The following is a 26,687-nucleotide window of genomic DNA, read 5'->3' as shown; positions in this document are numbered from 1 at the left end:
TTTGCAAGTGTCAATCATTCTTTTGTTCTTTCTGTGTCAAAGTGAGTGCCATTGCTATTACTAAGGAGAAGGTGTTTGGGAAGCTGAAAACCTGAAGGTTATGAAGTCACTGGACCAGATGGACTACACTCCAGTGTTCTGAAAAAGGCAGCTGAAGAGATGGTGGAGGCGTTAGTAGAGCTGTAATGTTTAACCTCAAATTTATAATAACTCTGTTTTAAAAAAAGATTTGAAACTCTTTTTCCTCTAAGAAGCTTGAAATGTGTGAGACATTGACAGTGATGTTTAATTCTAGGTTCTCCTACAAATATTTCTATCTACATTCCCAAAAACCGTCAAAATCCTGCACATTTCATTAATCAAGCACTCCAAAAGTTTACATTATGTATATTTTCATTATCTTAAGATTTAATTGCTAATAGTTATATTTCATATTTGTTTTGGTATATTTTAAATGTATAGGCTAGATTTCTCAAGCTCTGGAATGCAACCAGAAATTTCACGTTTAAGTGAATGGGAAATAGCTTTTTCATTTATGAACTTTTCATTGACACACTTTTCCGCAATATTATGAAGAAATGACCAACTATTCTTATAATGAAAATACGAAGTTAATCCAGGAAAAAAATGCAAAAGGAATGTGTACGTCAATAAATTGCATTAGGAAATACAATATAAAAACTACTGTGCAGTGCCAATGGCTTTGCGACCACCTGGTGAAGGAAGCCGTTGAAATAAAACTAGAGGGAAAGAATTTTAACAAAGACAAAGGTCTTGCTCCAAGTAAGAAATGGAATTCGATTGTAAGCAAGGTGGGAGAGTGGAAATCTGATTGGATGAGGACTAACCAATCAGGAGGGATAGTCTATAGGGGTACAAATACCTCTGGACCTGACATATCCAGGCATCATCCCTAATGAAGATGGCCAAGTTTGTCATTGAAATGTCAGTTATAATCGACCTGGCTGGAAGCCCAAGAAGAGTATATTTATTAACAGATATTACTCAAGGTAGAGAAAAAAAAAACAGGGAGAGGGGATGCTTTCGTAACAGCAATAAAGACTATTGCTGATCAGACCACATATGGAGCGTTGCAGTTCTGGAAGTTGCATTGGAAACAGCTCTTTATTGAAAATCTGAATTTAGCAGTAAAGAAATGTGTGAAAAAAGTCAGGAGTGTGTTGGAACAAAGGGATCTGGAAATACAGGTCCATAATTCATTAAAAGTGATATTATAGGTAGAGAGAGCCATAAAGAAATCTTCGGGTACATTGACTTTCAGAAATCAAAGTATTAAGTACAGGAGATTGGATGTTATGTTGAAGTTATGGAAGACATGGGTGAGGCCTAATTTGGAGTATTGTGTGCAGTTTTGGTCACCGACCTACAGGAAAGATGTAAATAAAGTTGAAAGAGTACAGAGAAAATTTACAAGGAAATTGCCAGGACTGGAGGACCTGAGTTATAAAAGAAAGATTGAATAGGTTAGGACTTTATTCCTTGAAATGTAGAAGTCTGAGGGGAGATTTGATAGAGGTATACCAAGTTATGTGGAGTATAGATAGGGTAAATGCAACCAGGCTTTTTCCACAGAGGGTCGGTGAGACTACAACTAAAGGTCATGGGTTAGGGTGAAAGGTGAAACACTTAAGGAGAACATGAAGTGAAACATCTTCACTCAGAGGGTCATGAGAGTGTCTAACAAGGTGCCAGCACAAGTGGTGCATGTGAGTTCAATTTTAGTGTGCAAGCAAAGTTTGGATAGGTATGTGGATGGTAGGGGTATGGAGGGCCAGGGTCCCGGTGCGGGTTGATGGGAGTGGGCAGTTTAATTGGTTTCAGCATAGACTAGATAGGCTGAAGGGCCTGTTTCTGTGCTGTCCTTTTCTATGACTTTCTAAGAGGTGATAAAAATGAGAAGTCCGCCCTGAGAAGTACAAGGCCCTACTGGAGGAAACAAAATGAAAGGCAATGCTGATAATCTTTAACTAGTTGTTGTTATCTGTATTAGTCACTAATAACAGCTTTTGTAATAAGAACACTTCATTACAGACATTGAGAGGTGTACCGACCACTAATGTTCTTGCCAAGATTATCTAGGCTATGCTATGAAATTTCCATTCTTATGAAACAAAACTCTCCACTCCATGAAGCAAGATTATGTGGGCTACGCTGTGAAATCTCCATTCTTATGAAACAAAAATTTCCACTCAGTCCCCTCTTCCAAATCATCAATGCAAATGGTAAACAGCTGCGGGCCCAGCACCGACCCCTGTGGCACCCCACTCACCACTGACTGCCAACTGGAAAACCACCCATTTATACCAACTCACTGCCTTCTATTCATGCCAATACTCTTCCTCCGACTCCATGCATCCATATCTTATTTACAAGTCTCTTGTGCGGCACCTTATTGAACGCCTTCTGCAAATCCAAGTACATGACATCCACCTGTTCCCCTCTATCCACTGCACTCATTATGTCCTCAAAGAACTCCAGTAAATTTGTCAACAGGACCTGCCCTTTCTGAATTCATGCTGCATCTGTCTAATGGAACCACTCCTTTCTAAATATTTCACTATTTCTTCCTTAATGACAGCTTGATGCTGGGAAAACAAATCAAATGTATTGACCAGCGAAGATGCCTGTACCTTATTTATATTATAGTAATTAGTTTGAGATTATAGCTGCGGAATCGGTACCAACAAGATCCCATTAGGTCTTAAATACTGTCTTGCAACCATTAGGTTGCAACCTTGGCTCTTCAGTCCCAATTTAAAGCCTTCAGGCTGGATAGAACTGTGCATGTGCACATAATTACATGAAGGAGATTACAATCTGACCCTTCTACGTGGCTTATTTAAAAACAATCATTCAGTCTGATCAGTGAACAGCAGAGAAAGAGTTAATAATTGTTGGCTAACAAGAGCAGTTCATTAAGTATAATGGTGTTCTTCCACTAATCCCCACAGCAGCTATTTGGCAATTGTGGCTTTGTAGCATACCTGTTCAAATGATTTTAGTCCAGCTTGTTTTCCCAAATTAACTAGGTCATCCAAAATAGCCTTCTTTATTTCCTAAAATGTAGGTGGGAGAAAGAGAAAGGAAAAGGTTACAGGGTTGACTAGTTCATATAGTTTTGGCAAACTCAAGGTAATCCGATGTATTGGAATCAATCTGGTATTTTAGTTTTATTTTTCTTTATCTTCCGGGGCACTGTGACTTTTTGCAGTAATGCAGAATTTAGGGCAAATTGAAAAAGAATAAGACTCATGGTGTAGTTAGTTACTTACAATGAGGAAACTAAACAACCTGGATTCTTAAAAGTTATCAGAACAATTTTAGTCCATTTAATGACCTGCATCTACAATTCAATAAAAGTTTGAAACCTTGAAGTTCAAAGTAAATTTATTATCAAAGTGCATATACTGCATGTCTTCTTGTCGGCACACTCAGCAAATCTTCAGAAAAGTAACTATGACAGGATCGACCAGAGTGCAGAGGATAACAAAATGTGCAAATCCAAATATAAATAAATAACGAGAATGTGAGGCAGAGATAAAGAGTCGTTGAAAATGAGAACATTGGAACATTTCACTGATGGGCAAGTGAGTGTGGTTATCTCATTTTTCTAAGAGCCTGGTGGTTGAGAGGTAGTAACAGTTCTTGAATTTGATGGTGTGAGTCCTGAGGCTCTTGTACCTTCTACCTGATGGCAGCAGCAAGAAGAGAGCATGACCTGGGTGGTGAGGATCTTTGATGATAGATGCGGTTTTCCTACAACAGCTATTCATTTAGATGTGCTCAATGATGGGGAGGACTTTACCTGTGATATGCTGGGCCGAATCTACTACATTATGTAGTATTTTCTGTTCAAGGGCTTTGTGTTTCCATACCAGGCTGTGATGCAACTAGTCAATATACCCTCTACCCCACATCTATAGAAGTTTGCCAAAGTTTTAGCTGTCATGCCGAATCTCCTGAGAAAGTAAAGGCACTGCTATACTTTCTTTACAATTAACACTTCTGGGTCCAACTCAAAAAATTAAGCCGCCTTTGTCCTTCAAACTGCAAAAGCCACAGTACCCCAAAAATATGCTAAATGAAGGATCCAACCAGTTACAACTATGACTATAACCATTCTAATGATGCGCCCAAATAACAGTACAATTTAAATAGTCATCAGTTTCAACAAACCAAGAAATGATATGCCAACTGGTTGCAGGAGCCATCATAATTAAAAAATATTGTTCAGCTAACATCTTGAAAATTAAAACAATACTCATACCGGAATCTGGCATAATTCTTCATAAGAGCCTTTGAATCCCTTACTGGTCGCAAACTCTGGAAGCACCTCTGGGTCAGGCACCACAATGCCCACCAGATATGACTAAGAAGAAAGAAAGAAGGCATAAAATAATTAATTCAATATAACCACAAAAGATCATTCCTTCCAAAAGTAATCAGCTTGTACGGAAGTATTTCATTTAACCATACAAGGGAAAGTTATAAAAGCATTTTGATTAAACTCATTTGTTATGTATTTAATATTGCAATAATATTTAAGTAATCTTGTATATATGTTGTTTGATTAAGCATTCATGTTCATTTAAATGATTATGGGTTATGTGTAAAAATGTTAATTTCATATGTCTTTGCACTACCACATGATAAGTTCACATCTTACTTCAAGCAAACCCATACTTTTCGCTCCCTGTGAGTTTCTTGGAATTAGTTTAATGTTTTGAAGTTACAAACCGTAACAGTATTACGGGCCATATTTTTGCATAAAGTTAATAGTCATCATGACGTTATCCAAAATGGCTATGGAACTAAATTAAAATGTAAGGATTGAAGTAATTTTAGACTTACCTGCAAGCTATCTCCAGCCACAAAAACTTGGGCTACAAGACTACTCTGAATATACACATTCTCAATCTTCTCAGGTGCAATGTATTCACCCTGCGCCAGTTTAAATATATTCTTCTTCCGGTCAATTATTTTCAAAGTTCCATTCTGAAATAAGAAATTGTCTCACTATCCAAACTACTTGTAGATTGTCTCTCCAAAGTTTTCCAGTATAAACACATGAAAACAAAAATGTAACCAGCACAAATCATCCATTACTTGTTAGAAATTAACAGGCCTGTACTCACTGGAGTTTAGAAGAATTAGGGGGGATTTCATGGAAACCTATCAAATATTGAAAGGTCAGGATAGAGTGGATGTGGAGAGGATGTTTCTGCATGGGGGAGAACCAGAGGGAATACCCTCAGAATGGATGGACATCCATTTAGAACAGAGATTAGCTAGAAGGTGGTGATACCGTAGAATTCTTTGCCATGGACAGCTGTGCAGGCCAGTTCATTGGGAATATTTAAGGCAGAGGTTGATAGATTCTTGATTTACCATGGTGTCAAAGGTTACAGGGAGAATACAGGAGAATGGGGTTGAGAGGGATAATAAATCAGCCATGACAGAATGGCAGAGCAGACTCAATGGGTCAAGTGACTTAATTCTGCTCCTATGTCTTCTGGTCTAAAACATTTCATCTACTGAAGATTATCTGCTCATTATTTTCCAGGTAATATTGAGGCACTCATTAGTTGTAAACTTGTCTGGACAGGTGCAATGCAGTTCCAAGCACAGGGCCGGTTAATTGTTCTAGGTGAAACAAGCTTCTTAGCTTGTTAATAAGCAATTGATTAATCAGATTGAGACAAAAGAACTTTTTCCTTCGCATTGGGAGATAATTAGCTCCGGTGCAATGACTCTGCAATAATTCAGCTGAGCAGAAGACAAATACCAAATACAAAATTTTAGGTCAAATCTCTTTTCAAAAAACTGCTACTGCCTGAGGAGTTTATTGATTAAAAGTAGTTTTGTTGCTGTTTGGCTAGGGTCCCCAAGACTTTTGCACAGTGCTGTAGTAATTTTATGTATTGCACTGTACTGCTGCCAAAAAAAACACACATTTCATGCCATATGTGAGTGATGATAAACCTGATTGTGATATGGGTCTCTATTGTGAACTGAGAGTGGGAAGGGGGCAGGAAGAGGGGAATCATGGTTGGGAAAAGGGGAAGGGAGAGCAAAAGGAGCAGGAAGCACCAGAGAGCCATTCAGTAATGATCAATAAATCAATTGTTTGGAATCAAATGACCTTGTCTGGTGTCTCAGGCCAGGGTGTGTCTGCACCCTCATCACTCCCCCCCCTTCAACCCAGCACCCCTTCTCTGCCACCTGTCCTCCACACCTCCCACAGCACTCCACCTTCACCATTCTCAACATCCTTTGCTCCTGCTAGATTTACAAACTTTCTCTCTTCCTGATCCACAGTGCCAAATGCAGTACTGTGCAAAAGTCTTGGGCACCCTGGCTATCTATACGTGCCTAAGACCTTTGCACAGCAGTTGGGAAACACTAGGGAAAGTTTCATTATTTTCTTACCCCTGATTCATACACTGTACTTTAGATCAAACAAAATTAACAATTAAGCTCACCACCAAATAAAGTTGAATTTGTTCAAAATGTGGGAAGTCATCATTCAAAAGTACCTTCCTAACAAAGAAATAACACTACAAACAACGTAATTTCTACTTTGGACAAATTCCTAAAAGGAGAAAAAGAGATGATGACTCAACAGGTACATTTCAATGGTCAGCCATTTGTCCTGTTCCAATTAAGTGCCAAATAAAATAGGTCCACAAAAAGTAAACATTAGTCTTTCTCAATGAATTTAGTACAGGACCTTTAAGAGTCTGTTATGCAAACAGACATGAGAGCAGGATCAGAATAGGTTATTCACAATGAATAAGTTTTCAGGGATAAATAGTCTTACCGGCAGCCACTTTCCTACGTCCCCTGTGTGGAGCCATCCTTCGGCATCTATAGCTTCAGAGGTCCTCTCTGGGTCTTTCAGATAACCTTTGAATACATTTGCACCCTTGATGCAAACCTAGAATGGAAGAGCCCACATGATCAGTAAGTGTTCATATACAAGAACCAAAACAGTTTACAATTGGTTTTCCTTTACCTCTCCTTCCCCATTAGAAGCAAAGTAATTCATGTCTTCAACATCAACTAATTTCACAATGTTGCAAGGAAGTGGTGGACCAACATGGCCTGGAATGAAAAATAGTACGGAAATAACTTAGATCAGTGTACACGAAGAGAGCTTGTGATCACAGTTCTCCCCCTAGTCAATTAGTGCACAGGCAAGTGAGTGACTCATTCAAAGATGTTTGTACTAGGTTTGTCAAAATCTATTGCATTGATTGAAGAAAATGATTTGAGAAAAAGTCTTCCAATTGCTTTTGTCTTCAGTAGATGTGACCATATCACTTCCTTCACCTTGCTGGATTTATTTGCAGCAAAGACTGCCTGCAAGATACTGCCTCAATGTTTCGTTGACCTCGTTAGATATCAGACTCTCACTTTGATCCAGTAGTTCACAACTTTTCTTATGCCATGGACCAAGGCCATTGAGCAAGGGGTCTGTGGACCCAGGTTGGGAAACCCTGGTTTGACCAGTTATCCATCTCAAAATTCAAATTTATTATCAAGGGATACATGTCAGATACAAACTTGAGATTCACCTTCCTGCAGGTACTCACAAAACAAAGGAATACAATAGAATTCCCAGACAGCAGCAAAGACTGCCACATATCCAATGTGCAAAAGAGGACAAATCACGCAAATAGTAAAAAAAAGTAAACAAAAACACATGGAACTTAAACAGCAGAGTACATGAAACTTTGTTTAGCATTCAGGGTAGCGTATATTGCCATGAATATCGATTTCTCCTTCTGGTAAAAGAATGTTTCCATTCCCCTCTCTGGCCTCTTGCCTCTTCTCACCTGCCTATTTCCTCCTCCTTCCTTTCCTCCTCTGGTCCACTCTCATCTCCTATCAGATTCTTTCCTCTCTAGCCCTTTACTTTTCCTCACCACCTGGCTTCACCTCTCACCTTCTAGCTATCCTCTCCCACCCCCCACACTTTTTTATTCTGGTGTCTTCCCGCCTTCCTTTCCAACCCTGAAGAAGTGTCTCGGTCCAAAAGGTCGACTGTTTATTCATTTCTATCAATACTGCCTGACCTGCTGAGCTGCTCCAGTACTTTGTGTGTGTTGATCTGAATTTCCAGCATCTGCAGAATCTCTTGCATTTATTCATTTCCACAGATGATGCCTGACCTGCTGAGTCCCTCCAGCATTTTGTGTATGTAGCATATAGAGATTTTAAGTTGGAATCTACACAAATTTGCAATTATTCATTAAAAAAAAGATACTGAGCATTTGTGGAAGATAAAGCTTCTGCTGCACTTTCCAAAACGTTTGCAGGTGTCCCAGCAGCATCGATCCACAGGTCACATCTCTTGATCAATTGCCATCTTGTTCAGCAGCTCTTTCCTGACAGCTCATTTCTTTCCAGCCCTTTTACCAAGTGGATTTCATGCTGCTATATGACTGTGTGTATCTGACCGAACTGCAGGTGATCCATGAACATACTAAAGTTTATTTTTTGTGAGACCCATACACATTTTTCTGGCACTGTAGAAAGCAGCTACCCCTGTTCATTGGTAACCCATTTATAAATTCAGCAGCCAATAAACATACCACATTGATGTGCAGACTGAAGAAACAAATGAAAAATGTTAGTTAGCTTCTTTGAGAGGAAAGGAATGGACACTAAGTGTTAAAAGACAAGTTACCAGCTGCAGAATCTCCAGCCATCGAGAAGGTACATCCAGCAGTGCATTCAGTTTGTCCGTATCCTTCAAAAATCTATTGATAAAGTAGAGATACAGGATCCCAGTTCAGTTGTATTTTTCAAAATTAAAAACTATGTTTGTAATGATCTAAAACAACATTTTATTCATTCAATGCAATAAAATAAAAGAAGCCACTTCTTTCCATTCTAATAAATAAAGTTTTCTGTTTTTACATGAAACTTTTAATTGTTCAAAACGTTTGCAGGCCTGAAAATTTTTTTTTAACGTCATCTGCAGGGTGGAATGTAAATCTGAAGTAGAAGCAAATGAACAACAACAATTAAAACATAAACCATAAATTGATACCTACTGGACAGCCTAATGCCGCTCGAAGAAATGTCAGAACTGTAGGGGAAATGGGGGCTGCTCCTGTCACTATTATCCGAACACGTCCTCCAATGTTAGCCTTCCATAGGTAGAACAATTTAGAAAAATATTTTAAATGTTTATTGAAACTAAATGCACAACAGGATTAAACAAGAATCTGCAATTTATAAGCAATGAGGCATCACTTAACAGAATTTGTATTGGTATTAGGGAATTAGCAAGATCTGTTTAATGTATTACATCCATATGCAAGCAGATTACATTTATAAAGCACATTCAATATTTCATGTGACAGTTATCAGATAAAGTTTGACATCAAGTCACACATCCAGTTAAAATCATAAGAAACAGAAGGAAAAGGCCACTTAACCTCTCACGCACGATCCACTATACAATAAAATCATGACTGATCATTTACCTCAACACCACTTCCCTGTACTGTCCGCACATCCTTCAGTACTGAAACATCCATTGACCTCAGTTGTTAGAACTTCAAGAACTGCATTTAGTCAAAGATCTAGCGAAGTTGTATTATATTGCAATGCACTGCCCAGTGGCAATATAGGACTGTGGATACTGTAGGGTCTGACTTTTGTCAAGAGTTTTACATACTGTAAATTCTTAAATGCATTGGTGTATATAAACACCATTCGATATTTTCACTAATGGGCAGCTAGTGTGCAATAAGAAAACCAACTGTAAATACAAAATGAAAAAATAAATAATAATAAAAAAGGCAATAAATATCGAGATCATGACATGAAGAGTCCTTGAAAGTGGGCCCATAGTTTGGGGGAACAGTTCAGTGATGGGGCAAGCGAAGTTATCCCCTCTGGTTCAGATTGTAACCAGAGGTTGTAAACTTCTAGTTTGCAAAGTTGTAAATTTAAATGAGAGGGATAATGTATCAGCTATGATGCTATGATGGAAAGGCAGAGCAGATGGAATGGCCTAATTCTGCTCCATTATTCTTATAATGGATAAATCTATGTATCTAATATTCCTCATTACGGACGCACTCAGCTTGGTAAACATACGTTTGGTGTAATGGATTGTTCCGGAAATGGATTTCCCTTTCTTTACAAAACTCCTATTTGACATCTGTAAAGTAGCTAGTCTGCCATAAATTCACAAGTGACTGCAGATGGTGGAATCTTCATTAAAAATGACTACTGAGTCCTGATGCAGGGTCTCAGTCCAATATATTGACTTTGTTTTTACAGATGCTGCTCTCCCCACTGAGTTCTTACAGCAGTTTAATTTTCACTCTACCATGAACCTTGTGGTGAATTAGCTACAGAATAAAAGTTTGCAGCTCTAAGTAAGCATTGCTGTCATGGTGTTTTCCTGGCAAAAAACATTCTTAGACAGGTGTACTCATTATTATCCGAATCATCCGAAAAGGTTGTATGGCTCGGTGCTATGTTGAGATGACCAAAACACCATCCAGGAACCAATAACCACCATAACCACTGCTATAAACAGATAAATATCAACTAAATTATGTTCTCTCTGGCCATTATGAGATAAACTGTCTATACATACCTGAACTTTGCTGAAAATCAGTTTGTCCCAAACACTGTCATTCCTAATAATTCCTCTGGATATTTCAGCTTGTTTTCTGCTAATAGCGATACTTAACAGCCATTTCTTAAAGGGGGATTGACACTCAGCTTGCACCTATGATAAATAGATCAACACAAAATAAATTCACCATAAATACAATTTCAGGATTACTTAACCAGAGATATTTTGGTTTTGAATTAAGGAAGACTGCTCAATAAAGGTACATTTCAGTAGAAAGCACAGATAATCTCTCTTAATAGCTGTAATAAGGTTAGGTTAATAGAAACAACTCAATGCATTCAAGCAATGAGGTCAACTTCAACTTTCAATCTCTCTTACAGTACTGTGCAAAATTGATACATACAGTATCTTAAAAAAGTATTCAGCTCCCACAATTACTTTCACATTTTACTGTCTCATTTTCTAACTTTAAAATATATAAAAGTACAATCTTTTGAGCCAATTTACAAAACTTTGTGCATCATGTCAATTCAAAAGAAAAATTCCCAAACCTGTCAACAATTTACTAAAAATTAAAAACCAAAATTGAGAGTATTCATCCACTTTGTAATTACTACACTAACTTTCCTCCGGTACAATATACATATAACCTGACCAACTCACCCAGTTGGTTGCTGTAGAAAATTGGAGGAGCACCTCTTTTCAATGAATTGTTAATAAATACCCCCTCTCTTTGTAAGGTCCAACAGTGTGGTAGATTTTCAACAGACCACACCAAAATGAAGATAAAAGAGCATTCAAGACAAGTCAGGGAAGTCAGAATCAGGTTTATTATCACCAGCATGTGTCGTGAAATTTGTCAACTTAGCAGCAGCTGTTCAATACAATATATGATAATATAGAAAGAAAAAAAGTAAATCAATTACTGTAGGTATATATGTCTATTAAATAGATTTAAAATAGTGTAAAAATTCAGATTGTGCTATCCAGGATTCCTTTAGCTTTACACCAGCCATAGCTGGCATGTGAGTACTTCAATACAGTCACCAAACTGGGTTGAAAAGGCAGGTGATTGTGTTCGTTTAGCATTTTACTCAATGCTTTAAAGTAACACCTCTACATGTGTATTTAAAATACTTTTGGAATGTATAGTTGTTTACATCTAATGCCACTGTTTATTAGATGTATCTGATTTTTTCAGGGCATGCATTGAAGGTGGGAAGGGCAAGTTCAAATGGGAGTGAAAGGGAACATTTGAAATGTACAAAATCCTGAGGGATTCCAGCAGGTTGGATGAGAGAATGGAGCGTTGGTGCAGGATTTCAGAATTAGGTTTAATATCATCGGCATATGTCATGAAACTTGTCTTTGTGGCAGCAGTACAATGCAAAACATGACAATAGAGAGAAAAGAATCTGGATTACAGTAAGTATATATACCTGTTTATATTTACTGTAATTCGTAGTTAAAGTAACCAAGTAGAGCAAGAAAAATAGAAAAACAAAAGTATTGAGGTAGTGTTCATGGGTTCAACGTCCGTTCAGAAGTCTGATGGCGTGTTGGGGAGGAAGCTGTTCCTGGATCGCTGAGTGTGAGCCTACAGGCTTCTGTACCTCCTTCCTGATGGTAACAACGAGAAGAGGGCATGTCCTGGGTGATTGGGGTCCTTGATGATGGATGCCACCTTTTGAGGCAGTGCTCGTTGAAGATGTCCTGGATACCGCAGAGGCTCGTGCCCTTGATGGAGCTGACCAATTTTACAACTCTCTGCGGTTTACTGTGATCCCGTGCAGTAGCCCCCCACCATACCAGACGGTAATGCAGCCAGTTAGAATGCTAATGCAGAGCTCCAGCAGCTGGGTTTACAGTAATCTGAGCTCTGGTGTGTGTCTATGTGAAGTTTGCACAGTCTCTTTGGGACTGTACAAGTTTGGCCCAGGTGCTGATGTGTTAATTAGTAACTGTAAATTACTGCTCAGTGTAGGCAAGTGGCAAAATTATCCAGGGGGAGTTTGTGTGAGAGAGTGTAAGAGTGAGAGAGAAAGTAAATTTCAATCGTATGGGAAATAAAGAGATGGATTTGCTCTTGAGAGAGCTGGCTGAAGCCCCGTGGTCAAATAACCTCCATCAAAAGCATAATTAATGATTAGGTGGGTGGAGTTCCAGAGGAATATCCAGAACGGGGGGGGGGGGGGGGGGGGGGGAGGGGGGGTCACTATTTAAATTGAAGTTCTCAGGTGGACAGATGTGAGTTGTTGAAACTCTCCTCAGCAAGGGCAAATGGGAGCAGATTCTTTGAATATTTTGAAACAGAGGTGGGTGGATTCTTAACAAGTGTAGGTGAAAGGTCACCACGGGCAGACAGGAGTGCAAGAGTTGAGTTTTTGATCAGGTCATTCATGATCTCATTAATATGCAGAGCAGGCTGAAGAGGCTGAACAGACTTAAGCTGTTTTTAATTTATGTATTTGTTTGTTCATTTGCTTGACAGCAGTGAACATACAGAAGGATATCAGAGAACTCCAGGAGCCATTGCCCAGACCACAGTTATCCCTCCTAACCCACTCTGCGTTGCTGGGCAGCTCTCAATGATGTGGCAGTGTCTCCACCGCATTCACGGGACTGAAGGATTTTAGTGTGGTAGTAGGAATACCTCGGGGAAGGGGACAAAAGAGTGTGAGGAGCAGACTGGATCAAATGCAATGTATCCAAATGACTTTTGATATATGGATATTCAGGCAAATAACACCGGCCACAAAGCAATACACCAGTGTTCACATCGATTATTGTCATCGTGAATCTTCATGCTATGTACTTACCAGGGGACTTCCATTTCAAATGGCAGGAGAAAACATTAAAGGCAGTTAATAAAATTTGCCATTACAGTTCCTTTCTCAATCAGAATCAATCTGATGTCACTGGCCTATGTTGTGAAATTAATTAACTGTGTGGCAGCAGAACAATGCAATACATGAAAAGATAGGGAAAAAACTGAATTATAGCACATATAGATGCAAGTAGATCAAATAGTTAAATTGAATAAGTGGTGCAAAAACAGATATAAAAAAAGTAGTGGAGGTGTTCATGGGTTCAGTGTCCATTCAGAAATAGGATGGTAGAAGGGAAGAAGCTGTTCCTGAATCACTGAGTGTGTGTCTTCAGGCTCCTGTACCTACTTCCTGATGGTAACAATGAGAAGGGGGCATGTCCTGGGTGATGGGAGTCCCCAACGATGGATGCCACCTTTTTGAGACATCACTCCTTGAAGATACCATGGAAGCTAGTGCCCATGATGGAGCTGACTAAGTTTACAACTCTCTACAGCTGACTGCAATCCTGTGCAGTTGACACCCCCTCCCACCCCCACCCGCTATACCAGACGATGGTACAGTCGGTCAGAACGCTCTTCACAGAGAGCAGTGCAATAAGATTTTCTGTCTGAGAAGCTAACTATATTTCAAATACTCAACCAAGCTGTTCTCTTCTGAACAATTTTGGCAAAAGAACACCTGATTTAAGGGCTTTTTGAAAATTGCAGAAATTGGAATATTAAAATTTCAGCACAGATAAATTAGTATTAATCTTTGAGAACTTTAAACACAAACCATTCTATTACAATTTGATTATAATTTATAATTAGTTATCCTAAGCTCCAACATTAAGAATGATTAAATCAGATGTTTAATCTGGTCAAACGACTTGATGGACTTGAGACAGAAAACTGTTGCCTGTAGTTTTTCAAAAATTAAAAACTGGAACTCCTTATATCCTTCAAGGATGAAGTTAGGAAGCACTTCTTCACATAAGTTTTACTGGAAACATGAGACTTTCTGAGCAAAACCCATCAAAGTTGCCAGACATCGGATATTTTTAAATCAGCTTAGTTGCGTTAGACAAAGGCAGCAAAAGTTACAAAACCTCAAAAGCCGAGTGACATTGAAACACAGATCAGACATTGCCCTCTACAAAGATAGATACTCTTTTCTGTCTAACCAGTGGACCTAAAATTGGGCCATTAATTGGAGATTGGTAGGGGAAGTGAAGAAAGGGAAATGTAAAGTCCTTGTGATAATTATCTTGAAAAACAAAATATTCAACTTCTTCCACATGTCGGTTCATGGCCTCTTCTTGTGCCACAATGAGGCCACTCTCAGGGTGGAGGAGAAACACCTCTCATTCTCTCTGAGAAGCCTCCAACCTGATAGCATGAACATCAATTTCTCCTGGTAAATAAAATTCCCTCTGCCTCCCTTCTTCTATTGCCTACTCTGACCTCTTGCCTCTTCTCACCTACCTGTCACCTCCCCCTGGTGCCTCTCCTCCTTCCCTTTCTCCTATGGGCCACTCTCCTCTCCTACCAGATTCCTTCTTCTCCAGCCCTTCACCTTCCCAACCCACAGGCTTCACCTCTCACCATCTAGCGAAAATCCTTGCACTCCCCCACCTTTTTATTCTGGCATCTTCCCCCTTCCTTTCCAGTCATGAAGAAGGGTCCTGACCCATAGCATCACCTGTTTATTCATTTCCACAGATGCTGCCTGACCTACTGGGTTCCTCCAGCATTTCGTATGTGTTGCTTTGTCCATATTACCTTCTACAAAAGGAACAAACCTTATCGTAGATCCGGGTCAGAAGTCTAGGCACAACAGGAAAGACTGTAGGCTGAAGGGTCTTCATGTCATCTGGCAGCAGTCGAATGTCACCTTGGAAGAATCCAACTTTGGCACCGCTACAGTAGAGTGCTGTCTGACAATACAATTAAATCCATTTAATAAGCTATTTTCACCATGATCCCATGAATAAATTGCATCCTAACCATAAGCTACTGTAAAAAAAGACAATGATATATGAAAAAACTACATTATTTCACTTTAAAGCTAATGGATCCCTGTGAATAACTAACTTACCTACAAAGTAAATTTTAGTATCAAAGTACATACATGTCACCATGTCACCCTGAGGTTCATATTTCTGCTGACATACTCAATAAACCTATAGTATAGTCACTATAACAGGATCAATGAAAGATCAACCAAAGTTCAGAAGACAACAAACTTTGCAGATGCAAATATATAAAAAAAAAGCAATAAATGACAACATGAGGTAACAAGCTAAAGAGTCTTTAAAGTGAGATCATTGGTTATGGGAACATCTCAATGATGTGCCAAGTGAGCGTAGTTATCCCCTATTGTTCAAGAGCCTGATGTTTCAGGAGTAGTAACTGTTCTTGAACCTGGTGGTGCGAGTCCTGAAGCTCTTGTACCTTCTACCTGAAGGCAGCAGCAAGAAAAGACCATGGCCTGGGTGGCTGGGATCTTTGATGATGGCTGCTGCTTTTCTACATCAGCATTTCATGTAGACATGCTCAATGGTGGGGAGGGCTTTACACATGATGTACTGGGCTGAATCTCCTACCTTTTGTAGGATTTTCCAGTCAAAGTCATTGGTGTTTCTATACCAGACCGTGATGCAGCCAGTCAATATATTGTCCACCACATACCTATAGAAGTCTGTCAAAGTTTTAGGTGTCATGCTGAATCTTCGCAGACTTCTGAGGAAGTAGAGATGCTGGCATGCTTTCTTTATAATTGCACTTAAGTGCTGTGTCCAGGAGAAGTCTTCCGAAATAATAGTGCCCAGAAATTTAATATTACATCCAGGCAAGTTGCTTGTCCCAGGTTCTTCTTGTTGTTGTTCATCTCCATGCCGTGCGGTACATTGGATGGCAACCTTTCTGTTTCTTTAGCATTTCTCTGTTTTTTTTTACGTGGATGAGTTGCTAGCTTGATGCTCAACCCAGCACAGACAGAAACCGTGTGGGAGCCGGCCGGATTCGAACCCGGGACCACTCGTCTCCACGTCCGGTGCGGATGCCACTACATACACCAGCGGCCAGCAGTTTGTTCTTGGGACGTCGTAATAATGTGGAGGCTTAAAATATGGAGACTCTTAATTTAATTAAATTAGAAAGCCAAATTATTCACACCTCCAAATCTTGCCCAAAATTAACATTCTTATCTCAAGACCACTTGTTTTGCAGGAGTAAGTTTAATTCTGCCCTTGAAATTGCCAGAAAGTTGAAATGATTACCTGCACCACTCTTTCAAACATGTGTGCCAGGGGAAGGTAGGAGATCGAAATATCATCACTGCTGGGGACAAAGGTGGACTGTATAAATAAAAAGGGAGGTCATTACAATACAACTAAGCAACATCTGGCAAGACGTGTCAGCACGAGATTCTTCAAAGGAAAATTAATCAATTGGGAATTTCAGTTTGATAATAGCAACTACAGCTATTAGCATTGAAGTTTATGGATTCAACACTTTATCCAAATCAAACAAAACTTAAGTATTGAATAGCAATCTGCTTTAGGTCAGGCAAGCACACATTGTCAATGAACTGAAATCTAGAGCAGCAATTTGCCACCTTTCAAAACAAGAACGTTGCAGCACAGAAGAATTTCTGGCCCCTTTGAGTTTCCCAAATATGCAATAACTGCTTTAAGAAGACTTCCAGTCCCACTTAATGCGATGTTTTCCAGTCAAGTCATGTGTACTAAACAAAGCAGGAGTATGTGTGTGCATAGGCGCAATGAAACATTTGCAGCTTTATGACAGGCACATAACATTAAAACACAACGTTCACAAAACAGACATAAATTACCTATAGTGGAGTGTCTAGGGCCAGAGTGCACAGCCTCAGAAGAGAGGGATATCCATTTAGAGTTGAGGAGGAATTTCTTTAGCCAGAAGGTGGTGAATCTGTGGAATTTGTTGCCACTGGCAGTTGTGGAGGCATTGTGTGTACTTAAGGTTGAGGTTGATAGGTTCTTGATTAGTCAGGCCATGAAAGATTACATTGAGAAGGCAGGAGATTGGAGTTAAGAGGGAAATGGATCAGCCATGATGAAATGGTGGAGCAGACTCGATAGATCGAACTACCCAATTCTGCTCCTATGTCTTATGGTCTAAGTTAAACAAAAATGTTTACAAAATTTTACCATTTGAAGGCACATTCTTACTTCTCTTCCTACATTTTAAGTATTGTCTCCATCTCTCCTATCTTAAAGCACTTGAGTTTAAAGAGTAATGCAAAAAACACAAGAGAGTTAGATAGGGAAATAGTGCACCAAAGGACAAGCAAAAAATGCAAAGTGCACGAAAACATAAAGAGCACCATTTGAAGCATATTACGTTTTGCCTCAATCAGTTCTGTAAAATACCTTTGCAAAGTTATCTTTGACCACTGGAATCGCAACATTTGCTCATATCTTAGCTTCTGTAATTTCATTATACATACCCCCATCATCTCGAAGAATGCTGCTGAATTCGCCACAACGTTTCCATGAGTCAGCATGGCTCCCTTAGGGTCACCTGTTTCAGAAAATACAAAATCAATCATTACACATCATTTACTATATGCAAATTAAAAATCATTGCTTACACAGGATCACACTCTCCTATACTCAAATCCATTAAGACAGGATTTCCCAACGTTTTTGAGCCATGGACCCCTATCATTAACCGAGGGGTCCATGGACCCCAGGTTGAGACCTCTGTGTTAAGATATGCAATCATCTTTTATCGATCAAGGTGGATTATTTTAACTTATGCTCAACATATCAGGAAATTACAATCCATTTAAAATAAAAATAGAAAATGGTGGAAACAGGCAGTGGGTCGGGCAGCATCTATGGAAAATAAAGCTTCAGAACTTCAAAGATCCCAGACTTAAAATGATAACCATTTCTCTCTGCTCAAATGCCACATGACCTGCAGACTCTTTGCAGCATTTTCAGTTTTTAATCTCCGATTTCCTTCATCTGCAGTTTCTTTGAAGTAAAATGACATGGAAGACGAGACTTCTGCCAATTTGTGGTGGACCCAGTTCTGCTCCCTCTGCCACAAGCGGAACTTCCTCCTGTGCCAAGAAGAGGCCAGCCTCGGGGTGGAGGAGCAACACCTTATATTCTGTCCAGGTACCCTCCAACATGATGGCATGAATATAGATTTCTCCTTCCGGTGAAACAAAATTCCCAAACCTCTTCTATTCCCCATGCTGACCTTTCACTTCTCACTGTCTGTCACTTCCCCTGGGTTGCCTCCTCCACCTCATTCTCCTACAGTCCCTCTCTCCTCTCCCATCAGGTTTCCTCTTCAGCCCTTGACCTTTCCCACCCACCCAGCTTCACCTATCACCTTCCAGCTAGCCTCCTTTCCCTCCCCCACTTTTTATTCTGGCAACATCCCCCTTCCTTCTCAGTCCTGATGAAGGTCTCAGCCCAAAACGTGACTGGTTATTCATTTCCATAAACACGGCCTGACCTACTGAATTCCTTCACCATTTTCTTTTCTGCCAATTGTGTCCCCAATGCTTGACTAAATAAGACTCAGGAAATGAGGTTATTTAAAAAGAAATAAGTTGTAAAGTTTTGTGAGTTACTTGGGAAAAGATTCATGAGGAAACTCTTTCCAAAGTAACTCAATACTGCAGTCAGTACTTGATGCACCATCGATAACTCTTGGAGACGAGAGACGAGATATAGGCTTTTATTGGCTGGAAGAAAGAACAAGCAGCAATTGACCACCACACTGCATCCTGGAGACTGAGGCCGGGGCGGTGTCTCCAATCGCCTTTATACCGGGGTCCGTGGGAGGAGCCACAGGAGCAGTCAGCAAGGGGGGGCGTGTCCAGACAGGTATATGTAGTTCACCACAGTACTTAAACTGATTAATAGTTGGGCAGTATTTTTTTTTAAAGCGTATATTCTAGATGCTAAAATCCCATGAAGATAACTTCTAACAGTGCAGATCATCAAATATCATGGCCAATTTTCATGCCTTTCTAGAAAGAAAGATTCCCAAATTATGTCAGACAGGGCTCGGTAAATACCTTGGGCAGATCAAAATCAGGTGCTTGGGATTAAAGGACAAGGTGCACATTGTCCTTTCTGTTCCTTGCATGAGATATGTGTTATTCTCATTACAATCAAAATATTAAGGGAAAAAGCTATGATGGAAGAAAGCTCTCAAATCTGAGAAGTACCTGTTGTTCCACTTGTAAAGCACACAACACTCAAGTCATCAGGTTTTGGTGGCTAGAAAACATTATTTTAAAATTATAAACTTGATAAAGTGATATTTTATTTTGAAAAAAAATATACAATTTATTCTACATATAAAAGTGACCTTAAAATTAATCATTGAAACACCTTAACTTGGTAATCAATTAAAATGAAAGGAAAAACAACAAAATTCCTTTTAATATAAGAATTTGAAATCATAAAGTCCTGTAATTAACAACTAGGAGGTAATAATAAAGGCCATAATGTTAAGGATTGCCCATATTTTACCCTGTGATCATCTTAATGGTCACTTAACATTGTATTGTGGTTGGAGCAGTGAGAAGGTAGAAGAGAAACACCGGATTTAAAATAACTTGGTTCTACAGGTATCAATTTTAATTAACATTACGATGACAAACTCTGCCATATTCATCAGGAATGATGCATGAGCATGTTTAGTCTGGTGGTATTTATAACCCCATCTTCCATCTCTCCTGATTGGTTAGACCTCATCCAATCAGGTTTCCACTGTCCCGACAATCGAATGCTAGTTCTTACTTAGAGTGAGACCTTCATCTTTGGTAAAATTCTTTTCCTCCACTTTTATTTCAATGGCTTCCTTCTTCAGGTGGTACCAAAAGACGTTGGTGTGGCACAGTAGTTCTGTGCTATCGAAGTCAATCCAATGGCCACTGCAAATGCAGTGTTCTGTTACCGACAGTTTCTCTGTGTAACCCATACGTAAGGAGCGCAAATCACAGCTTATGCAGGTCAAAGATGACCTCAGGATGGCTGGCATTTGCAAGATCCCCTGTGAATGCAGAGCAGCGTATATTGGGGGGGACAATGAAATCGAGGACAAACTGAATAAGTATTTTGCATCAGTCTCCACTGTGGAAGACACTAGCAGTATGGTGGAAGTTCCAGGTGTCAGGGGTCATGAAGTGTGTGAAGTTACCGTAACGAGAGAGAAGGTTCTTGGGAAACTGAAAGGTCTGAAGGTAGATAAGTCACCTGGATCAGATGGTATGGCACCCCAGAGTTCTAAAAATGGTGGTTGAAGAGATCATGGAGGCATTAGAAATGATCTTTCAAAAATCACTAGATTCTGGAATGATTCTGGAAGACAGGAAAATTGTAAATGTCACTCCACTCTTCAAGAGGGGAGAGAGGCAGATGAGAAGAAACTATGGACCAGTTAGTCTGACCTCAGTAGTTGGGAAGATGTTTGAGTCAATTATTAAGAATGAGGTTTCAGGGTACTTGGAGGAACATGATAAAATAGGCTGTAATCTTGCCTGGCAAATCTGTTGGAATTCTTTGAAGTAACAAGCAGGATAGTCAAAGGAGAATCAGTTGATGTTGTGTACTTGGATTTCAGAAAGCCTTTGACAAGATGGCACACATGAGGCTGCTTAACAAGCTATGAGCCCGTGGTATTAGGGAAAGATTCTAGCATGGATAAAGCAGTGGCTGATTGGCAGGAGGCAAAGAGTGGGAGTAAAGGGAAACTTTTCTGACTGGCTACCAGTGACTACTGATGTTCCACAGGGGTCTGTGTTGGGACCGATTCTTTTTACATTTTTTGTCAATAATTTGGATGATGAAATTTATGGCTTTGTTGCAAAGTTTGAAGACAGTCTGAAGATTGGTGGAGGGGTAGGTAGTTTTGAGGCAGTAGAGAGGCTACAGAAGAACTTGGACAGATTAATAGAATGGGCAAAGAAATGGCAGATGGAATACAGGGTGGGGAAGTGTATGGCCATGCACTTTGGTAAAGGGTTGCCAATTTTCTAATTGGAGAGAATATAGAAAAAACTGAGATGCAGAATTCCCTAAATTTGCAGGTTGAGTCTGTGGTGAGGGAGGCAAATGCATTGTCAGCATTCATTTCAAAAGGACTGGAATATAAAAGCAAGGATGTAAAGTTGAAACTTTATAAAGCACTGGTGAGGCCTCATTTGGAGTATTGAGAGCAGTTTTGGGCCCCTTATCTTAGAAAGGATGTATTGAAACTGAAGAGGGTTAAAAGGAGGTACACGACAATGATTCCAGGATTGAATGGCGTGTCATATGAAGAGTATCTGATGGTTCTGGGCTTGAATTCAGAAGAATGAGGGGTGACCTCATTGAAACCTATTGAATGGTGAAAGGCTTTAATATAGTGAACGTGGAGAGAAAGTCTCCCATGGTGGGGAGTCTAAGACCAGAGAACACAGCCTCAGAATAAAGGAGCATCCTTTTGGAACAGATGAGGAGTAATTTCTTTAGCCAGAGGGTGGCAAATCTGTGGAATTCATTTCCACAGGCTGTAGAGGAGGCCAAGTCTTCATGTATATTTAGGGCAGAGGTTGATAATTTCTCAATTGGTCAGGGCATGAAGGGATACGGGGAGAAGACAGGACTTTGAGGCTGAGAAAAAAAATTGGATCAGCCACAATGACATGGCGGAACAGACTTGATGGGCCAAATGGCCTAATTTTGCTTTCATATCTTATGGTTTGTGGTCTTATATTGGGAATATGGGATGCAGGGTGGAAACCTGAATCAGGGAGCACAGGAAGTGCATCTGTTTGGGTTACCTGGACAAATCGGCAGTAACAGAACATTGCAAAAACTACTGTGCCACACCAACGGCTTTTGGGACTACCTGGTGAAGCCATTGAAATAAAAGTAGAGGAAAAGAACTTTAACAAAGATGTAAGTTTCACTCTAAGAACTGGAATTCGATTGTAAACAAGGTGGGACAGCGGATACCTGATTGGATGAGGACTAACCAATCAGGAGGGGACAGTTGATAGGGGTGTAAATACCACTGGACTAGACATGTCCAGCTATCATCCCTGATGAAGATGGCAGACTTTGTCATTGAAACATCAGTTAAAATTGACACCTGTGCCTGGCTGGAAACCCAAGAAGAGTTTGTTCATCATGTATGATAGGAAAGCATTAGATCCTTTTTTAAATTAATTTTGATGAAATACATTATTAAAAATGAGCTGTTTTTGTACCCAAATGAAATGCCAGGGAAATTAAATGGAATTCTTTTGTAAAAATTGAGTAGAAGAAATTAAGGTAAAGGTAAATTCAAAGTCTTTTACAAGAAAAATCCTCCTCCCCCCCCCCCCCCCCCCCCCCCCACTGAGCACATTTACAAGGAGCGCTGTTCAGGAAGGTAACTTCTATCAATAAAAATCCCCACCTTCCGGGCCATGCTCTCTTCTTGCTGCTGCTATCAGAAAAGAAGTACAGGAGGGTACATGACCCACACTATCAGGTTCAGGAACAGTTATTACCCGTCAACCAAATAGGCTCCTGAACCAGAGGGGTTAACTTCACTCACCCCAACACCGAAGTCCCAACAGTTTTGACAACCTACAGACTCATTTTCAATTACTCTACAACTCTTATTCTCAATATTATTTGTTACTTATTTATCTATTATTATTATTATTATTATTGTTGTTGTTTTTCTTTTTATATTTGCACAATTTGTCATGTTTCACACATTGGTTGTTTGTCTTTCAATGATTCTATCATGTTTCTTTGCATTTATTGTAAATGCTCACGAGAAAATGAATCTTAGGGTAGTATATGGTGACATATATACAGTATACTCCAATAATAAATTTAAATTTATTTTATTTTGAATTTACTTTGAAATTAGAGCAGGGTATACGAGTTTGATGAGAAATGCAAAAGTTGAAAGAACTGATTCATATACAATCCATTAATATTATTATTTAATGGGAAAAGAAAAATGTAGTTAAGTAAAATGGAAGGAAATGTTTAGATCTTTAAATACATTGTGAGTTACTGTGTTTTGAAAGATGCACTGACGGGCAGGCATTCACACCAAAATCATCAGCCAGACCCTGTGTTCCACAGTACATTATGGCCACTTGAAATGCAACCAACGTTGCAACGTAATAGGTAACTTGGGCACAATAACGCCCCACAAACAAACAATTAGGTGTTTCTTTTTGATGAAGTTGGTTGGGGAATCAATGTTACACCAGATACATATAGTTATCTTACAATAGGACAAAATAGTACTAAGATCATCCTTGCATAGCTGATAGCACAGATGGAGTCCCTGCTTAATGTCTCATCTGGAATTTTTGCACCTCGGGTAATCAAACTGGAAATCTTACACTGAAGTAGCAGCAAACAATTTGTGCTCAAGTACTTGAAACAGAATGAACACGTTGTCTGGAAAGTAATAGTGCACGTATTGAGCCTTGGTTTGGATGTGTGCTTTATGCTGCAGGAAGAAGGTACGGGGGCCTCAGGACTCACACCTCCAGGTTCAGATACATCTACGACCCCTCAACCATCAGGCTCTGAACCAAAAGGGATAACTTCACTCAACTTCACTTGTCCAATCATTGAAATGTTCCCACAACCTACAAATTCACTTTCAAGGAATCCTCATCTCATGTTCTCAAATGTATTTCTTATTTATTTATTATTAAATCTTTATTTTTGTATTTGCAGAATTAGTTGTCTTTTGCACATTAGTTGGACGCTCAAGTTGGTGCGGTTTTTCATTGATTCTATTATTATTCTATTATGGGTTTATTAAGTTTGCCTGCAAGTAAATTAATGTGAGGGTTGTATATGGTGATACATATGTAGTTTATAAGAAATTTACTTTGAACTTTGAAGATCTAACATAATCAGCAGAATGCAGAACTGCCTTGCTTCAATTATCACAGTAGAACTACGATTGCATCAATTTCAAGGAGTCGGTCAAAACTAGGAGCTGATATGTAAATTTTAGATGCACCTGGATAGATTTATGTCTGAAAGCTATTAACAACTCAGATACGTAATTAATAATCTGTTCCCTGTAAGACATTTTATTATCAAATTGACACTCCTTTGATTGTGTTTATCAGGTGACACATTTATTTTATCCTTTTCATATCACTTACAGTTCTAGTCTGGAATGTGGATCATTTTGAAATTATTAAGAAATGTTGTTGCTACACATCTAGATCAACAGGAGTGGTCGCCGTCACCTGGGACGTGCCCTCTTCTCATTGCTACAAACAGAGCGAGATATTGGAGCCCTGAAAGCACGCACTCAGATTTCTGAATGGACATTGAACCCATGAACACTACCTCAGTATTTTTAACTCTTTTTACACTACTTATTTAATTTCCATTATATATATATATAGTAATATATACTTATTGTAATTTATGGATTTTAGTAATATGTATTAGACTGCTCTGTTGCGGCAAAACAATAAATTCCGTGATATACGCCAGTGATTTTAAACCAGATTCTGATTCTGACATATGGAGTCAATGAATGACAGCAGATACCCTGGATAAGGGAAAATGCGCTGTATGTTGATATGAGGAAAGTCTGGCAGATTTATGCATAAAGGTGTACAAGAAGAACATGAAGATAAAATTAACAAGCAGGTACTAATTCAAAGCAACACACACAAAATGCTGGAGGAACCCAGCAGGTCAGGCAGTATCTATGGAAATGAATAAACAGTCGATGTTTCAGGCCGAGACGCCTCCCCAGGACTGGTCAGGAAGAGGGAAGATGCCAGAACCCTGAAGTGTGGGGAGGCAAAGAAGGACAAGCCAGAAGTCAATAGGTGAAATCAGGTGGGCAGGAAAGACAGAAGGCTGGAGAGAAAGGAATCCAACCGGGGAGGAGAGTGGACCACAGGAGAAAGGGAAGAAGGAGGGGGCCTGGGGGGAGGTGATAGGTAGGCAAGAAGAGGCAAGAGTGGGGAATAGCAGAAGAGGGGACAGGGGAACAGTAAAATTTACTAATTCAGATATAAAATAAAATGATTGATATGGGAGGACTTGTTAAGAGTTTCTCAAAACTGCACCTAATTAACATCCTCATGAATGATTAAGACGTCAGAGTTTGGAGTCAAGTCCAAATTTATAGGTAATGATAAGATGGAGACTTTAGTAGGCAACACAAATACAGAATGCTGAAGGAAATTGCAAAATAACAGTTGACATGATATTAGAACAAACAAAAATGCAGATAACAATTTACCTTATTAAATAAACACTAATTTGAGGAAATGAGTGATCAAAGATCAGCGATCACCTTTATTCACCATATACATTTACATGCATTAGGAATTTGCTGTGGCGACATGGAACAAAACAGCATTCAACAGTTATAAGGCCATATGACATAGGAGCAGAAACAGGCCATTCAGCCCATCAAGTCTGCTCAGCCATTCAATCATGGGCTGATCCAATTCTTCCAGTCATCCCCATTCCCCTGCCTTCTCCCCATATCCTTTGATGCCCTGGCTAATCAAGAACCTATCCAACTCTTCCTTAAATGCACCCAATGACTGGGCCTCCACAGCCTCTCATGGCAACAAATTCCACAGATTTACCACCCTCTGACTGAAGTAATTTCTCTGCACCTCTATTCTAAATGGACGTCCTTCAATCCTGAAGTCGTGCCCTCTTGTCGTATACTGCCCTAGCATGGGAAAAAACTTTGCCATATCGAATCTGTTCAGGCCACTGTCTTCCACAGTGAAGGTTGATGCAAAATACTTACTTAGTTTGTCCTTCATTTCCTTGACTGGATGAAGTGGATCAGCCCATGCTTGAATGGCAGAGCAGACTCGATGGGCCAAATAGCCTACTCTGCTCCTATATCTTATCTTACGGGCTCCCATTACAACTTCTCTGGTATCATTTTTCAATGGTTCAATATCCACTTTTACCCTCTCTTTTACACTATGTATCTGAAGAAACTTTATTATCCTCTTTAATATCATTGGCTAGCTTACTTGTGTATTCCATCTTTACCTTCTTAATGACTTTTTTTAGTTGCCCTTTGTTGGTTTTTAAACACTTCCCAGTCCTCTCCACTCTATCTAGATCTTTCAATATTTGATGGGCTTGAATGAAATCCAGATTTCATTTTTCCAATAAAATATGGATGAAAAAGGATTAGGGATTCATGAACAACTGCACCTGTTAC

At 39.5% G+C, this 26,687-nt stretch overlaps 1 protein-coding gene across 1 annotated transcript in view; it reads right to left on the bottom strand.

Annotated features, from left to right (window-relative positions):
* Window positions 1-26,687, bottom strand: part of acsl5 (acyl-CoA synthetase long chain family member 5) — a 52,294-nt gene that overhangs the window by 2,222 nt on the left and 23,385 nt on the right. The window contains 12 exon segments of the mRNA XM_073027723.1: window positions 3,006-3,077; window positions 4,289-4,390; window positions 4,873-5,016; window positions 6,842-6,958; window positions 7,037-7,125; window positions 8,714-8,786; window positions 9,084-9,179; window positions 10,646-10,780; window positions 15,239-15,373; window positions 16,718-16,795; window positions 17,929-18,002; window positions 19,675-19,726. Of these exon segments, the coding sequence (XP_072883824.1) occupies window positions 3,006-3,077; window positions 4,289-4,390; window positions 4,873-5,016; window positions 6,842-6,958; window positions 7,037-7,125; window positions 8,714-8,786; window positions 9,084-9,179; window positions 10,646-10,780; window positions 15,239-15,373; window positions 16,718-16,795; window positions 17,929-18,002; window positions 19,675-19,726 (1,167 nt within the window).

Source organism: Hemitrygon akajei, chromosome 23 (genome assembly GCF_048418815.1).
Source record: "Hemitrygon akajei chromosome 23, sHemAka1.3, whole genome shotgun sequence".
Classification (NCBI taxonomy): Eukaryota; Metazoa; Chordata; class Chondrichthyes; order Myliobatiformes; family Dasyatidae; genus Hemitrygon; species Hemitrygon akajei.
The sequence above is the reverse complement of the archived record's forward strand: the minus strand, read 5'-3'. Positions and strand labels throughout refer to the sequence as shown.